The sequence below is a fragment of the Oryzias latipes genome, chromosome 6 (assembly GCF_053564925.1).
Source record: "Oryzias latipes strain Hd-rR chromosome 6, Olatipes_Hd-rR_3.1".
Lineage (NCBI taxonomy): Eukaryota > Metazoa > Chordata > Actinopteri > Beloniformes > Adrianichthyidae > Oryzias > Oryzias latipes.
In genome coordinates this window covers 25,976,727-25,994,078 of record NC_136242.1, presented here as the reverse complement: position 1 = coordinate 25,994,078, position 17,352 = coordinate 25,976,727, and the positions used below count along the sequence as shown (strand labels likewise).

General features: G+C 35.9%; 2 protein-coding genes across 4 annotated transcripts; both read right to left on the bottom strand.

Annotated features, from left to right (window-relative positions):
- Positions 1-265: 265 nt before the first annotated feature.
- On the bottom strand, positions 266-2,425 carry LOC101170089 (ciliary microtubule associated protein 1A). Of its 2 annotated transcripts, none has more exons than XM_011476609.4 (7): positions 2,294-2,425; positions 1,371-1,484; positions 1,088-1,270; positions 904-1,005; positions 723-823; positions 495-635; positions 266-397 (listed from the first exon to the last, which is right to left on the bottom strand). In XM_011476609.4, exons 1-7 carry the CDS (start codon positions 2,382-2,384, stop codon positions 302-304), a joined length of 828 nt encoding a protein of 275 aa, XP_011474911.3. In that variant the 5' UTR covers positions 2,385-2,425; the 3' UTR covers positions 266-301. The 2 variants fall into 2 exon arrangements, with proteins under 2 accessions (XP_011474911.3, XP_020559801.2); XM_020704142.3 differs by having other exon boundaries at positions 1,371-1,510; positions 2,294-2,421.
- A 6,110-nt stretch (positions 2,426-8,535) lies between these two features.
- Positions 8,536-16,322, bottom strand: ehf (ets homologous factor). Of its 2 annotated transcripts, none has more exons than XM_004069728.5 (9): positions 16,110-16,322; positions 13,096-13,210; positions 12,420-12,677; positions 11,344-11,388; positions 11,228-11,269; positions 11,080-11,142; positions 10,942-10,986; positions 10,651-10,846; positions 8,536-9,178 (listed from the first exon to the last, which is right to left on the bottom strand). In XM_004069728.5, exons 2-9 carry the CDS (start codon positions 13,169-13,171, stop codon positions 9,079-9,081), a joined length of 825 nt encoding a protein of 274 aa, XP_004069776.1. In that variant the 5' UTR covers positions 13,172-13,210; positions 16,110-16,322; the 3' UTR covers positions 8,536-9,078. The 2 variants fall into 2 exon arrangements, with proteins under 2 accessions (XP_004069776.1, XP_011474605.1); XM_011476303.4 differs by having other exon boundaries at positions 11,228-11,266.
- Positions 16,323-17,352: the final 1,030 nt, after the last annotated feature.

Here is a 17,352-nt window from a genome sequence, read left to right as displayed (position 1 = left end):
AATGTGAATCAGTACTTGAACAGACAGAAATGCATCATTTTATTGAAGGTCTCTAAAAATCGTTCATATTATTACAAAACTGTATTTACTGTATCTTGTATGAAAAAGTAAAGCTATGGAAATGAAAGAAAACTGTCTATATCAAAGAGTTTAAACCTCTTTTTTGCTAAAGAGTCAAATTAACACTATGTTTTTTTATTAGATCAAATAAATTGTAACTAATTGCCAAATAATTACATGCTACATGAACAAAAGTACGCCCACATTTAGCCTTTTAAACTTTATTTCTAGCCGCTGTGCTTCATTCTTCGTCAGTTTTCCGGAACACAGGTAAGACGTATTCTGAATGATGCACTCCAAAGGTGAAGCATGGGGCGTTCCTTTTTGTAAGGGATTCCTGGTAAAAGAAAAGTAAGTGAATACACTTCAGATATTTAAAAGCACAATGCTCATATTTGGAACTATTCTGACTAAAATGGTTTCTTTTGTTTTACCCCTTTAGGATGGTACTGTGCTGGACCAGGTGTATTTGTTTTATCCAGGGGCATAAAGTTGCGACCTTGAAAACTGTAGTGGGGGGCTTTCTTCAAATAAGTGTCAGAATTCACAGCTTTGTATGCAGCTGGACCTGGATTCTGTTAAGCAGTTGCATGAGAAATATCAGAAAATCAGGATTTTGTTTGCATTCTCAAAGTAAATCCTTAGTGTATCAATCACCACACCTGATTCGGGTACCCGTATAAGTCTCCACTTTTAGTGCGTCCCTTCAGGGTGTAACTTGGTGCCTTGGGATTTTTCTCAAACAAATTGTAGGCTGCGGGCCCTGAATTATGACAAAGAGCAAGGAAATGTTTGTATTTCTAAAAGTAAAAGTTTCAAATGGTTAGTGGAAGGAAGGCCTGCCTGGGGTAACATCCTTCTTCTTTTCTGGATGTCTCCCAGCCAAAGAAAAGTCACGAACTCTCGGGAAGGTCACGTGTTCTGAGCGTTCTGGGCAGTATGTGCCTAAAACAGCAGCAGGAGTTGTAGAGTCACCTTTTTAGGTTATTTATTAAATATCTGATCTGTTTTATTGTGCAGAGTGTACCTGGTCCTGGGACTTGGAAGGATTTTGGTGGTGGTAACATTTTTCCAAACGTTATCCCCTGTGTATTTTTGCCAGTTGAGATGAAAGACAATTCTGGTCCTGGAGAGCGGGGGCGCTCTTTAACACGGGTACCTATCGTGAAAGCTGGTGCAGTTCTTTTTGTAGATTCCTGCAGAACACAACCTTTTCAGGCAAAAATAAAAAAAAAAATGAATGAAAACAAAAAAAAGTGACACGTTGGAAAAGCTATTTTCACTTTTAGTGCAAGAGAAGTTAGTCATACCTGTGATTGATGGCAATTCATATTTCGGCCCCGGGCTCCTAAACTGTGCAGAAATAGGCCCTCTGGGTTTGTGGGGCCTCCAGGGTCCAACCCAAGGTTCTGATGTTGCCATTGCTTCAAGAGAAAGAGCTAAGTAAAAACTGTACAAAAACAAAAAAAAAAATCTTTTGTGACATTAATCTCTTATCACAGCATTTTTGGCTCATACAGCTGTTTCATTCAAGTTTTAAGTCTTCAACTAAAGATATAATGTTTAAAAGCACTACGAAACTGACATTATTTTAGTAACTTTGTTTGTTATGAAACAGAATCCAGGAGCTAAAAGTATATATATTTTAAAAATAACTTTTTATTATGTGTACTTGTTAAAGAATAAAAGGTTTCATATAATGAAGGCCCTTCCCCACCTGTAGCTTGTCAGAACATTTGTCATGTAAATTATATTTGTCCTTATTAAGCCACGTTTTTGATCATCTTTTGGATTTTTTTTCAAAGCATTCCCAGTGGTTTGATTGACATGATTATGGTGTTTTATAGCCAAAACTGAAAATAAAAACAACTGCTATTTTTAGGACTATAGTTTCTGCAGAGCAGCAGAAGTTCATTAGAAATTTGTGGGCATGACCGATGGTGCAGAGCATCCCCTCTCTGTTGCTGAAGGTTCAGAGCAGGGAGCTTGAGGCCCGCCCAGCGTGTTATCTTGTCACAAATAAGCTCTTTTTTGAAACGGCATTTTTGCAACTGCTCCTGATTGAAAACAAAATCTCAGACATGGAATTTTGAGCTTAAATTCCTTGATATATGTCCTCCACCATCAGAAAAATGTTGCAGACACGTTACAAACACCAAAAATAATATTATTTTTATCAGAGTGAATCTTTAATTCAGTTACTGGGTACAAATAAACAGAAATGTTGTCCTACCTTTTAAATGCTGACCAAAGGAACCTAATGTTGAGTTGTTTGTTTTTCTATGAACTTCATGTTTATTTTTCCCCAAGTATTTGAAACACATATTCCCATGGCAGCGTTGTCACGGTGACATGGAATTTGTCGTTGTGACTGTTAGATGTTCTGATGCTTTTATTCTAACCATACGTCGTATTTTATTACTGCTAGTTTTCTGAGTGGTTCTCTCTGCATCACACCTTTGCCTGAAATGAATTTGGTGACTAATTATTTTATTTTTTGAACTGATTATAGCATTTTGTCCTGGATGATGCGGAGATGCTTGGTCTAGTTTTATCCCAAGTAAACACCTAAAAATGCCTTTTAGGTCCCATTCCCACTTCACTTTATGGATTCTTTGAGTCAGAGCTTTTAAAAATAGGAAACTGCTTTATTCAGATGGGTGTCTCACCGTCTGTAGTGGTGATTCCCCCCCCCGAAGGAGAGTCATTTAGATCCAAATACTCTAGATAACTACAGAACTGTATCCAACTTACCGTATTTAAGTAAAATTATAGAAAAAAGTCTCTCTACTCAACTGCATGAGTTTTTAAATGACCAAAAATGTTAGAAAATATCAATCTGGTTTAAGGGCAAACCACACTTGTGTGTTAATGTGCTTGTGTGTGTTAATGGAGGGAGGGGGTTGGGAAAAGGGTGGACTGGGTTTCTCTCCTTATATCGATTTATTTATTTATTGTCTGATTCTATTTTTTAGTTTATAAACGCTTTGAGTTGCGCAAGTATGAGAAGCACTTTTTTATAAAAAAAAACTTTTTTTGATGGATTCATTTTATTGCATGCTGGGAAAAACTAAGAGTAAAACCCTTTCAGAATGGGCTTATTTTTTTGAAAAAAACAAAGAAAGCCAAATCTAAATGCAAACTAAAAACTGTCATCTTTTCCTATCTTTCTTATCTAGACCTTCAAGTCCCATCCCTCAGGTGTAATAACCAGTGGAACCACAATGTTGGCGACCTGTTACGAGTGTTTCCAGTCACTGGGGATTTATTTTTCTCGAAGCATTCTTCCTCATAGAGCAGGTTATCCAAACAGCATTCTAACAGGATGTCAAAACTATTCAACCAGCCTTTTATTGAGAGATTTCTAAGACAGCACAAGCGTTATCTTTCAAAGAATTACCCCAGGTACTAATTAGACTAAAGGTGTTATTTTTCAAACTTCCTTGTTTTATTCCGTTTTTTTTTGTGGAATTTTACTATACAATTTTTTGTGTAGTGAAAAGCAATGGTGTGTTTTATCTTCTTAATTTGTAAACTGCCTTACTATATGCAGCTCTCTATCTAAACATTGGGGTTTGTTAAAAGCATCGTACTTGTTACAGATAATTAGGAGGGCATAAAAGGACAGCAAATAATCCTTATTCCTTAGCATGAAACATTACATTTGAATTATTCTTTTGTACATTAAGTCCCATCTATAATGCAGTCAGCCAATAAATAACAAAGATAATTAACAAATAAGTGAGAATGACAATAATATTGTTGCACATTGTATAAGATTGATGATATTTATGTAATTTAATTTAGATTGACCAGACATTATATTTTTTCTTTGTATTTTTTAATAAAAAACAGTGTAATTTTACTTTCTTTTGTGGCTTTTAAAGACAATTATTTACATAAAATAATTACATGTTCTTTTATTTGTCTCAAACTTTTTTGCTTTTTCTGGAATTTCCATTTCAGTATGAAAAGTCAAAACAGATTTTAAATTATGCTTGGCTCCAGACAATAGTCCAGACCATAAAAGAAAGAAAAATAATCAAAATGAAGAGGTTTTAGTTTCAGACAAGTAATTCCCTGCAGCATACAATTTCCCGTCTTTCATAAACGTGGTTTTCTGACAACATTTACTGTTACTTTAATTTCATTTTATCCATCAATTTCCTTTTAAAATCAAATGTAACGATAAAATATTGTGTTTCACAAACTGTGGCAGTTTTCCAATAATTATATTTTCTGCGTCATGTTTTAAAATAAAAATCTCTTTCTTTGTTTTAATCATTTATCCATCATTACAATAAAAAATAAGCACCAAGTATCTAAACACACTCACACAAACGCACACACACAGACCCACACACCTACACACACACACACCTACACACACACACACACACACACACAATATTTAACGTTCTGTTTTTGAGCCTTTCATTAAAATTCATTGCAAGTGGTAACATTAATTCAAAATAAAATAAACCTTGCAATTATTACAAATCAGTTTGACTATTGAAGCTTATTTTATGAACAAGGAAATCGACCATCTATCCAACAAATCCCCTCGTCCAATCTCCAATATCTTTTGGTCACTTATTCAAATAAATAAACAAATCAAGGCAGCAAAAGAGTGAGGTCATGCTCAAAAGTGCAGTAGATACGAACAAAAACGAATGGAAAGTAAAAATGTAAGCAGGAAGTTACCTTAGATCAGGGGTGTCAAACTTATTTTCACAGAGGGCCACATTAGCATAGTGGCTATCCTCAAAGGGCCAGTTATAACTTATAAATGTAGCTAAATGTAATGGAAAAATAAATGTAACAACTCCTTAATGCTAAATAACTCATTATTTTTTTACTATAACTTTTAAAAGTGACAATTACAGTTGCATGGAAAACATGTTTACTTGTTACTCTAGCATAAATCCTTTTAAATTTGATTCTGTCAGGTTAGGTTATATGGACAGTGTTTAAGTCCTAATGCCCAATCTGATATTTCAAGTCCAATTCCCCCTAAATATGAATAAATACACACCAAATTTTATTTTTGATTTTAAGAAATTAAAAACTTTTATGCTCTCGCGGGCCACCTAAAATGACATGGCGGGCCACATTTTGCCCGCAGGCCTTGAGTTTGACACATGTGCCTTAGATAGTGTAAGTGCTTGCATTTTGTCATAATTCATGGAATGCTTGCAAACTGCATCTTCTGGGGTTTTCCTCATGCTTCTTTGTGTCACAAGTATAGTGCAGTCATGCATTGTTCCACTGAGTTTTGAATGTTTTCGGATGTTTTAAATGTTGTTGTTGTTGTTGTTGCAGGCGACTCTGTTTCCACTTTCAAAAAAGTAAAACTGTATCAATGACGGAGCTCTAATCTGTTCAAATCAGAAATCTGGTCGGATGCCTCACAGGTCCATTTGAGTGTGAAGGGAGGATGATGAAAACGATAAGATGTGACAGAATATCTATGAAGAGAACACAATGGCTGCACTGAGCAGTCGCATAGATATAAAATCCCATCTGGCTGTCTTCATGATCAGGCTATGTTTTATCACTCATTCACCTGACATGTATCTGATTGAATAAATGTCCCCTCTTTTAAAAAATATCGTAGACTTTGTGTTGCTCATATAAATGTGAAAATACATATCTTTTTAACAATTTTCATTTCAGGCTAAACAAAAGGCAGTTTTTGAGGCAGGCCATTAGCATTTCTTCAGCTGTTTCTGCTAGAATGAGCAGCATAAGATAAATGTGTCTTCACACAAGCAGGTGAGTGCTTCATTTCCTTCTGTGATCCATTACAACTTGTTTGGGTGCATATTTGCCCTCAGAGCCAACTCTGATGTGCCTCCAGCAAGTCCCAGTCATTTCATGTTTTACTGGTTTAACGAAGCTTTTTTTGTGTGTCTTCTTTTTTCCAAGTGTCACATGCCTATTTTAATCACAATGAAATACTATTGCAAAGAAAAAAAACAACAACAACAACACACATCTTGATTTTAATCAGGATTTTTACATAATCACACTGCGACTATGCAAAAAGAGGTTTGGCATTTGCTGCCCTGCGGCCTGTTAGGAAAATGAGGCTTCTCTTCGTATTAGGTAGATAAGTCTGCATCATTTGCTTATAACTGCTCATTTGTTAGTCACCTCAAAAACCCCTACATTACAGCAGATAAAATTAACCACAGCTTTTATTTTTCTTCTGTTTTTTTCTGTCCCTGATGATCCTCGGTATCGTTTGACTTTGCAGTGATGATTAACGTTTAATGACAGATGGATCAAATATGTAGAGGAGTTGAGGTCCAACTGTAGCTATGACGCTCCCTGACTTGTTTTATTTATGACTTGACATCAGAGGTTATTGGCAAACTAGACCTATTGCTCAACATTAATTTTGCTCAGTCTGTGTAAATCAGTTGGAAATCACACAGAAAATACCCACAATCGTCTGACAGAAGGCAGGAGGTTTTGTTTTTTGATTTCTTTATCTGAAATTATGGAGCACACTAAAAACTGAACTGTATACCTTATTTTCCGCGCCAAAAAGTGCATTAAAAGCCTAATCTTTTTTTTACAAAAAGCAAAGGTGGGCCCTATAAACCAGAGCACTTTCTGTATGAATTAATTCTGGTTACTGATGTGAAATCGACTTTGAGAGCAACATGTCGCTCTGTCGAAACGTTGGTCTGCTATTGCAAACTTGCAAACAAGTTTGGTTGTAAATATAGCAACACGTCTAATGTGTAGCATGTTACAAACAAGTACCAGAATTACTGTATATGCAGTTAATAAAGTCGGACTGACTGAAGGACTTATTTCTGACTCTTTGTTTCCGCTTAACCCTTGTGCTATCCTAGGCACTTTAACGTTGGGAGTTGGGTCATTTAGACCCACTAGACAGTGCACTGAACCTTTTTTCTTCAATGATTTGTGAACCTCACTGGTGTCCATGGATTACATGAAATCTTTCCACCTTTATCCACCTTTGTCATGGTACAGATAACACGTGTAAGTGTGGGGTCATCTAAGATAGCATAGGGTTAATGCGCCTTCAAGTGTGGTACATCGTATATATGATGTTATTTTGAAACTACAATGTGCTTTACAATCCGGTGCAACCTACAGCATTAAAAATAAAGTAAGGTTTTTGGTTTTCACTTAACGATGTTTATCCTCCTGCATGAGCTACATGAAGCAGACACTGAGTCAAAATCCGTGTTTTTCGGAAGAAAGCCTCAAGCACTTCAACACCAAATCAGATGGCGGGAATCACGATGATGTTTTTTATTCTCTAGATTAGGATACTGATACCTGTATAAGTGTGATCTACACTCTTGAGTGTAACTGTTAAAAATAATTGCACTAGGAGATTCCATGCAGCCTGGTTTTTTCATACTGCTAAAATGCGATCTCTTACAAGCCCCAAGCTGTTTTCTTTATCTATCAGCACTGTAACATTGTCCTTTTGTTTTTGTAAATCCTGCATCGTGTTGTGCTGTCTTTGCCGTGCTTTTTAAGGTCGTTTTATCGTTTCCCAAAAATGCAAATGAAGTCGGCAGACCACACTGCACCCGCTTTGTCACGTCTGTTTGGTGTAGCATCAAAAACAAAGCATGTCTGCTCTATATAACGACAAAAACTCTAAACAATATGAATGTGATGCATGTGCACTTGAATCTGAATCGCTCATTTGCTTCATGTTCTGCGACAACACGATAATCAGTAACTATGATTTCAATCCAGTCCTCAGCAGCTGCTGCTTCGATTGTCTGTGCTGAAGCAATTTTCTTTAATTCAGTGACTCCTTATGGTGTATTTCTCTAATCAAACATGTTTTCCAGCAAAGAAATTCTCTTTTTATTGCTCAGAAAATGCATCAGGGCTTGTCTTATATAGAGGTTTAATGCTAATTAACAAAATGACAGTTTTCTTCGGCCTGCACTATGATTATATGTGACAATGGCTTTGGAAAAAGATAATGTCAGAATCCATTGTCCATGAATGCCACAATATGTAAAGAAGAGTCGCATGGTCAGATAAATCAAAGCAAAGATTAGCTGTAAATTTGTTTGAGAACACAGAATAAAGAAAGGAGGCTTTTATCAACCCAGTTTTATCTGGTTGGCCATCGTGGCTCAATCATTTTGTTGGCTGCCCACAGGAACCAGCTCTGCTGCTAAGGCACACACCCACAAGCAATTAACTGCCTGGCATTTCACTGTCAGGATAAAACAGAAACAACCTGCCCTATCTGAAAGCCCGTGGCTCTTCAAAGTCAAACTCAGAACAGCTTTTGGTACAAACAAGATTTAAAGCTGGGGTTTGAAGCTGCAACTCACTGACAGTCAACATTGTTCAAGTTAAAAGGAATTGCTGCAACTTTCATGGCAGCCTGAAAACACAAGTCCTGACGGAAATCTCTTTCACATACATTGATATGTTCAACCGTTAAAAACAAGCTTCATGTAATAAAAACAACCAAAAGCTTTATTTGTTACAAATGTAAAAAAAAAAAAGAAAAAAGAAAAGTACAAATTTTTTTTACAGCTTAAAATGCAAAGTCTGAAATCAGAAAACAACAAATTTTAGTCTAGCCTAAAATATAAATCATTTTTCCTTAGAAAAATGTATTTGTGATCCACATCTATCCCAAAAAGACACTTCACAGTATCAGTGCCAAAAACACATACATGGGTTTGCCACATGTGCTTTGACTTCAACATGTGCTCCTTTGGGACCAAAGAGTGTCTGCTTCTTTCATAAAACAGTCAGGCAGGTTTGCCATCCTTTTTCTTCAGGTATATTCTATGTAAACAGGCAACTCATATTTAACTGGTAATAAGATTACAAATAAACAATGTCAGAAGAGAGTCAACACAAGCCGGAGAAAGAAAAAGCAATGAAACTTTTGTAAACAGTTTGAACACATCTAGATATAAAAAATGCTGAATAACAATAAAATATCCTGTTTATGCATGTGGGCATAGAAAATATAAATTAATGAAATTGTCACTTCTCCGTCTCCCTCCATCCTCTTGCATTTCTTCCGAACTTGTAAACCAGCCTGCGCCCATCTACCCGTTCTAGGATTTCCCTTTTGTAATAGTATCTGCAATAGAAAAAATAAAACCCAAATTAAAGACGTTTTTGCAAATCAAAGCACAAACGAAAGACAGTTGCAAGAACTCGACAATTTCTTTCTAGATAATTTCAGGAGCATTTCTCATGCCAACTATCTTGGTTGAGGTTCAGAGTTATAAACTTTTTTTTTTTAATATACATTCAGTAAATGTAACTGCTTCTTGGATTCTTTTTTTCTAGTTTCTGTGAGGCACCCCAGGCGATCCAAGTCAGTAATTCCACCGAGGTTGTGACTCAGGTTTACTTTGCCAAACTGAGACACCAAACCGGAATGAATTTTATTTTCTCTTCTGTTACAAAAGGTCATTCCTGCTTCTTTCTTGGGCAACATGAACTGTAATGGATTTTTGCTTGTATGGGCTGGAAAACTTGTCCACAGGTGGCTGAATAAAAATCCTTTTTGAGGTAGAGCTTTGAACACAACAGAACTACGCAATGTGTATCAGGGTGAAATGCTTTTTTTGCTGTACAAATTAATTGTTAAATTCAACAACATTTTTAAAATGTCTCAGTTTAAACGGCCTATATCATGCAAAAAAAAAAAATCAACTTTGAGCCTTTAAGTGTATTATAATGTTTATTCCTTACCAAGAACAACCCCAAAGCGGTATTTTGATCTATAATGCATTTCTAAGTATTTTCCTCTAAAAACCTTCTCTCTGAGAACCAGCCCCTCCCAACACACGAAAACGAGTGAGTTCTCATATTTTGACGAAACAAAGTGAGGAACAGCCCCTTCCAGGAAGAGTCTGCACTGCCAGCACCGCCCCCAGGCTAACACACACACCAACTTTTTCCTCGGAGCAAGCGGGGATCAGCTAAAACACTTTCTTTTATTTGCACAACTTTAGGCAGACGTCATGAAATGGGCGGCACCCACACAGAGCGAAAGGTGGTGCCTTAGAGATTGAATCGTATAGAAAAAGAAAAAGGTTCTTTAGTGTGCCAAAGGTAATATATTGTCATATATATGGAAATGGTTTACTCTGAGAGGCTGTTTAATAGCATAATATAGGCCCCTTTATCAAAGAAAAGCTGTTTGGGGAGTTAAAAGCAGGCCTAAGACCTTACAATCATCTCCAAAGGTGCATATTTATCATAAAAAAAACAGTTTACTGATGACAAAAATTTGTTAAAAAAAGAGACAAAATGCAAAAGTTGGAATTATTTTATGTTTTAACAAACTAAGTGGTCAAAGTGATTTCGGTTTGCTAACCAGGAAACTTATTTAAGGAAACTTGGTCCAAATGTATGAGTGCATGTAAAATATTGTTTCCATCATATTTTATTTAGTTCTTTTTTTTTTTTTTTCCAATTTACATTTTTCTGTGTCCTGGAAATGCTGACATGTTTGATGTGAGTTCACTATAAAACTCATTTTCCTGCGTATGAGCACATCCGCCTGAGGTTTTTGTTGTCTGCGCTATTGACGTAGCTTACCTCATAGCACGACTGAGCTTCTCGTAGGTCATGCTGCTGTTATTTTTCTTTTTCCCCCACAGCTGTGCCACTGCTTCTGACTTGAGGAAGCGAAAAACCCCCTCTGTCCGATCCTCCCACTTAATCAGCCCTGGGTTTCGCTCTGGATTCAGCAGAATGTCTCTGATGAATTCCCATAAATGGGTCCCTCTTGGGTCTTTGGGGAAAAAAAAACCAATTAAACAGGTAGTTGCATCAGAATCAATAAAAGTGATTATTGGCATTTTGCATCGACTTGTTTCCATCACTTACTGTGTTTTTTGACCTGATGACCTCGACTAAAGGAACGTTTGATGTCTGGGAGAAAAACAAAATAAAAAAGTCAACTCTTACTTATCATGTATGATGTTTAACATATGTTTTATTGTGATAATAAAAGGAAATGGATACCAGGACTAGAAGAGACGGGAGTGGCATCAGGCGCAAGTGTGTTAACAGAGGGTTCATAGATCTCTGAAATGATAAGAGATAAAAATAGTCTAAACATTAAGGGCAAAATATGAAGAAAAAAAACATGCAGTTTAAATATTTATAATACCTCCAGCTGGATAACTGACATCGGGAAATGGCGAAAAATCTGCTATAAAGGACATGAATGTAAGTTTTTTTTAAAGAACACATTCAGCTGCTTTAAATAGAAAAATTGTTTCTCACCTGCTGGTTTCAGTTCTAGCTGCCCAATATCCACATGGCACTGGCCTGTGTGAGAGAAGGGGAGGGGGGGGTAGGTGAGGTATGATGTGATGTGAAAGTTGATTTCTTGCACATAGTTTTATATTTAGAGAGTATAATTGCAAAGTGTCTCTTTACCCTGAGGACAACTAGTGGAGCTGGTTGGGTCGATATACCAGACAAATCAGGCCTTTTTTGGTACAAACACCAAATCTGTCATGGTTGTAGGCCTACCTTAGGATCTCCTTTTTCAGAAAAGCACATTTACTACAGGAAAAATCCAAAATGGCAGCCATTTTTAAATATAACAGCCATTTACTCTATTGTTTCCCAAATATTTGATTTCTATTTGCCCTAGACTCGACATCTTGGGCAGATAATGCACAAAATGCATATTAAAAAATATTAAAATCTTGAATTTCCTTGTGAAAAACATGCTGTTATGAAACAGTGGCCCGTCAGCGACAACCATGCCAAATTTGGTACTTATACCGAAAAATGCAGGATTATTTTAACAACTGGTTCCACTAAAACAAGAATTTGTAAACATTTTGGTAAAATGAAAGGATCTGGTTCTGGTTTTAGAAGGAATCAATCATCAGAGGTTTTATGGCTGTAATGCCCAGTGACCAAATCCAGTTTGGTAGGGGTTTCCAATGTTCCACAACAGTTTTCATCCACTGAGCTGCTGTCATTCAGGCAGGAGATGCAACCGTTTGATTGTAATCTTGATTAGTTCCAAAAATACGGTGTTTATTTATTGGTTTTATTTTTTCTGAAAACCACAGATGAAACTTGTATTTCCCAGCTCTACCTTTGTTTTTTCCTGGGGAATTCTTCCCAATAAAAAAAACAACAAACCAATTAAATATTTTTCCTTAAAGTTCCCTTTTACTTATACAGCCTCATGCAGCCTTGTTCCCAGCCCCCTGTCCAGCTCTGAACTCAGTAACAACTAATGGAAACTTTTCCACATGCAATCATCTAGCTTTTCTTCCAGAGGGACTAATCATCCCTCTTTAAGGCCCCACATGGCGCAGTTGGCCTCACAGACGTACCGCTCCACTTGAGCTCGGTGATGCTGTGGAAGAGGATTGGTCCCACGCTGCCTGCTGCACGTAGGAAATCTTGGTAGCTCAGGCTGCAGAGCTGATGGCCATCCATGTCAAAATTTTGTAAGGGAATGCTGGAGGCATCGATCTGGTGTATGTCCATGACCTGCTGCAGCCACTCCCACACCTGAAACTTGCTCCAGAACTGAGGCTGAGACTCATGTTGCCACGTGCGACTTGGATATCCAGACATGACCAACGGCCCTGAAGAGACACATCAGTAGTTGTTTTTTAAAAAGAAAGTAAAAGGTTTGTTTAGAGGATTGACGTATTTAGGCTTTGGAGTAAAGATTAAACTGATGGGAAAAAAAAAAAATTCCACAAAGGAATGTGTCAATGATTAATCTAGGAGAAATTTTAGTGAAAGAGCTTTTGTTTCACTGCCAGAATTCATGGTTCAGAGCTTTGAACACAAATGAGCAACAGATCATTGCTAAGCAATTATCACTATCTATTCCAGTTTTGAGTCAGATAGCTAAAGGGAGATTAATCAAAATCCTTTAGCAGAACATCATACCGTGTTTTCTTCAACCGTTTGAGCTTCACAGAATGTTTTTTTTTGCTAAGAACAGCACAAATAAACCTAGAAAGTGGAGGATTTGGGTTTTTGTGTCCAGCTCACCATCAGGATAAGAATGAGTTGGGCTCCAGACTGTGGTCAGCTGGCTGTCCAGGGTGGAAGAGGAAGTGATACTCATGCTGCAGCTCCTGCGCTCTGATGTAACATGGCCCAGACACTGAGGAAGCAGATCAGCGAGGTCAGAATTAATGTGTTAAAATGAAATACGTTTTATGCATTTAGATAGATAAACTATCTAAAACACACAAAACAGAAAAAAAAACTAAAACCTTCTCTGAAAAAATGTTAATTGTCTGTTTTGTGGTATTACACAAAATTACACACATTGCACCATAAGGACATTTTAAAAACTGTTGTTGCACTACAATGACAAAAGTTTAAGCATTGGAAAGCCATTTACTTGGGACTTCATTGCAGAAACACATGATAAGAAATAGTTTTTTGACAAAAACAAGTTCGTCATCACTAGAGCACACAATATAATAGTAATACATCTTTTTATGCACTAGACCACGTGTCTGACTGCCTTGTTGGCTGGCCTAGTTTATTTAAGATAATCTAATAAAAATATGGCGTCATCTCCTATTTTCCCCATTGACAAAATAAACAGCGCCTTAGATATTGCTTTAGATAGAATTTATTCTAGCAGAGGAACCCATTTTTGGCAGAAACCTGATGGAGAAGAGTGATACCCTAAAGACAGAGGATGTTCAGAGGAGTTCACTTTTTGTTAAAAATCCATACAAACCTTTAAAAAAAGACCCCGAAATAAAAAGAATTAACTTTAACGGTGAACTTTCCCAAGAAAATGGTCAGCTCTGAAGTGACAGATAAAACGTTCTTAAAAAATTGAATGGTGTGAATTCTATTTGTTTTTCTTGTTGCAGGAACGATGCAAAAAGTTACCGTTTAGACAAACAGGTCTGTTAAGTTTGATGCTTTAGATGTCTCATTTGCTTATGAACATAGAGAAAACACACGAGTTTAATCAGTTTCTTTTCCAAATGCATGATGGACTGCTTCACTTTGGAAAATATACGCGAAAAAATAATAAAGATTAAAAAATGTTGTTTACATCTATTTTTATGTTTTATTAATGATCTTGTATTCATGTGAAAAGTAAATTAGAAAACATATTTCTACACATAATGACAGATTATTTGCATCCTATGTAAATCAGGTTTTTTTGACTTTTAGCTGCTTTGACGTTTTGCAAGTGGATGTCCAAAGTACCAGACTTTGATGGTTTATGGGTAAAAAATAAGTTTTAAGGGTTTTGTTTTTAAACACAGTTCAATTTCAATTTTTTTTAAAACTTTTTTTTGTGTGAAAATGTTGTGAGAAACAATTGCTTTACAGTCAACATTAATAGGGTGTGAAATATCCTGAAGGAGTGTGAACATTTTTCAAGGGCTTCTAAGAGAAAGGGAAAGGTGTGCAAACCTTTGACTTTTATGCTCATAAGATAGTGAAGCTTAACGTAATCAGTGACTTATTTTAAAACATAATAAAACTACTTCACTGCGCAGTATTCCAGATTGCTCCCAGAAACTTTTTGTGCACACTTTGCTCGGAACTTGTTAAAATGTTATATGCCAAAAAGTGTTAACATAGTTAACATAAGTTGCTAAATATTGCAGATTGTTATGCTAATAAGCCTTTCCAAAAGCTTTAACTTAGACACATGGAAGGTGATTTAAAAAGATTAAAAAAAATAATACAAATGAAAAGCAAAAATAAATCAAGGTAGCAATTAGATATTATTTATTTAAATCTTGGGGAATTAGTCACACATAGAACCAAAGTATAATTAACCAGTAATTTAGTTCTAAGTATAAATTGAAAACGTAAGTCATGAAAAATAGGAAGTAAATTTATTCTTAAAAGAGATGTTAAACAAATGTTTTAGTAATAAATAATCGCCTGCAAAATTTTTACAGTTCACATCTTAGTTATTATTTAATCCAGAACTTCCATAAAGACAGAGTACAGCAAATCCAATTCATTTAATCAGAAATTTACAATGACCATTTCTCAGCAGCTATTAATTATTAATACACACTTCAGCCTTCTTAACTTAGTAACAATATATATATTTTTTTTAAATTGGTACAATAAAACACATTCAGTGGCTTATCTTTAAGTAATAGTTAACTAGCAGTTCGCTTCTCATCTGAGTCCATATAACCAAGCAACATGCCCTACATAGTTTATTATTAAATGTTTCTATCTGTGACTTCACTTTATTGGTAAGTTGTGAAAATTACATTCTCAAGCTCTTAAATTATCAGGTCAACCTTTTGAAGCCCTTTTACGACAACGGAGCTTCTTACTTCTTTGGCAAACCAGTTTTGCAGCAACTTGCTTACAGAAGAAATTGGTGCCAGATGCAATCATGTTGACAGTTTGCAAAGTGAACTAAAGAACATCACGTTTTCTAAAGCAGGTGGGGAAGCAGGGTTAGTTTTTTTTTTATTCATTTAAGTATGTATTTGAACAAAACCAAATTCCTTTAAAGCAAAAGTCTGGAGTTAAATAGTTAAATACACACTTTTGGTCTTCACGTAAAGAGATAGAAGATCTTGTTTGTCAGATGGCATCTTGCCAAAATCTTCTGGTTTCATTTTCAGTGCAGGCACAGCCTTATCCTCGGTTTCAACGTAAACTTTAAGGTTTTGCTTTTGTCGTTTTACTTATTTTCTCCAAGCAGAAAACTCTATTAATTGAACTAACCTGTATAATGATGCATTTTTTTATTTATTTATCTGCCATCTTCCATTAAGATGTTTGAAATTTAAAGGTAAAGGTAAATCATTTCCTACATTTTCATGCAGAACTGTGAGAGAAATCTTCCAGAGTTAATCCAAAACAAAATGTTGGTAAAAATGTAGTACACCTGAAGCTTAAAGTTTTAGTTTTTGTGTGCTACCAACAGTTCAGTTTTACGATTATTTGTAGAAATGATAAGTGCTATTAAGTAAATCAAGAATAAATTTAGGAGTTGTCTAGGTCTTCCGTCACTCTGCTGCTTCTTCTGTGCCAGGATGCCAACTTACCACACCAGAAGTTTGGGATCCCCCCGGACCTGACTGAAGTCTGTTGTAGATCCTTTAGGGATAAAGCTGAACAGATCAATAGAGTTTTTGGAGTTTCCAACCGCGCAGTGCAGCAGTGCTAGTAGTGAAGTGAAACAAGACGAGTCTTCTTGCTCTCCAGTCCGTTGAATCAACATATGAACGCAGACACTACAGGTGCTGCCCCACCACAATGGGGTTTTTATCCTGATAACTTCCTTATCCAGCTCCCATTGCCTTACTGTACATTCATACCAGTGGTATTTGCATAATACACACCCACGCACAGGTGCTACACACAAATACACGTACACTCATGAAGATGGTTTTTTTTTTTTTCCTCGCTGGTTAGTTCACCGAAAGCTTTTAAAGAAGATATGCTCTGGCAAACAAACACCTAGAAAGACAAACAACAAGGTTGCTTGAAGTGAATTTTATAGGTTTCTTTTTAAAACATTTTGAGTCGGAATTTCCATGAAATATGTTACACAAGGCCGTTTTTGACTAAAATGCTGACAGTTTATGCAGACAGGTTTGTAGTTTGTGCTTTTTTTTGCTCTTCTACAAATGCAGGAACTGCACTGGACATTTAAGCAATATTTCTAATGAAAAAAAAAATACATTTCATTTGACATATTTTTAGGCAGTTAAGTTTTACTTGTGAATGGTGAGTGGTCTTATTTTTAGAAACAGACTTGCTTGATTTAGGGAAACTGGACATAATTTTTGAGAGACATAAATTCCGAAATGTCCAATTCTAGACTTATTTTTAGATAATTATGGGCTAGGAATAAGGTTAATTGAGCTGTTACAGTGCTTAAAAAAGGACATTTTTTGGGGGAAAAGTGTGTAAATATACTGAATTTAGTGATATAAAACGACTTTTGAGCAAAACACCTTATTTTAAGAGATTTAGCAAAACTGTACAGTTTTATTCGATATAATTTTTAAGTATTATTTAAATGTGTAGGTCTTATTCTGAGGTGATTAGCCTGTTGTAGTGCTTAAAAAGGATTTTTTTACTTTACAGATAGAAAACAATTTTTTTAGCGATACACACTTATATTAAGAGATAATATTTTGAATTACCAGAGTACTGTACCTAAATATGGGTATTTATAGAACATTTTAGAGAAAATGTTGTCTTTAAAGTGCAACACACAACTTATTTCAATAAATCTTACCAAAACAAATTTTACTAGTTCCATTGGTTGATTATTTTCCA

Excerpts from the sequence above, each read along its gene's own strand:
- LOC101170089 (XM_011476609.4), bottom strand. The coding sequence starts at position 2,384 with ATGTGTTTCAAATACTTGGGGAAAAATAAACATGAAGTTCATAGAAAA. Across the intron at positions 1,271-1,370 it reads TGAATTGCCATCAATCACAG|GTTGTGTTCTGCAGGAATCT; the intron begins GTATGACTAACT and ends TTGCCTGAAAAG. Across the intron at positions 824-903 it reads GAAGAAGGATGTTACCCCAG|GGCCCGCAGCCTACAATTTG; the intron begins GCAGGCCTTCCT and ends GTCATAATTCAG.
- ehf (XM_004069728.5), bottom strand. The coding sequence starts at position 13,171 with ATGAGTATCACTTCCTCTTCCACCCTGGACAGCCAGCTGACCACAGTC. Across the intron at positions 11,270-11,343 it reads GCTAGAACTGAAACCAGCAG|CAGATTTTTCGCCATTTCCC; the intron begins GTGAGAAACAAT and ends TGTCCTTTATAG. Across the intron at positions 9,179-10,650 it reads AAGCTCAGTCGTGCTATGAG|ATACTATTACAAAAGGGAAA; the intron begins GTAAGCTACGTC and ends TTTCTATTGCAG.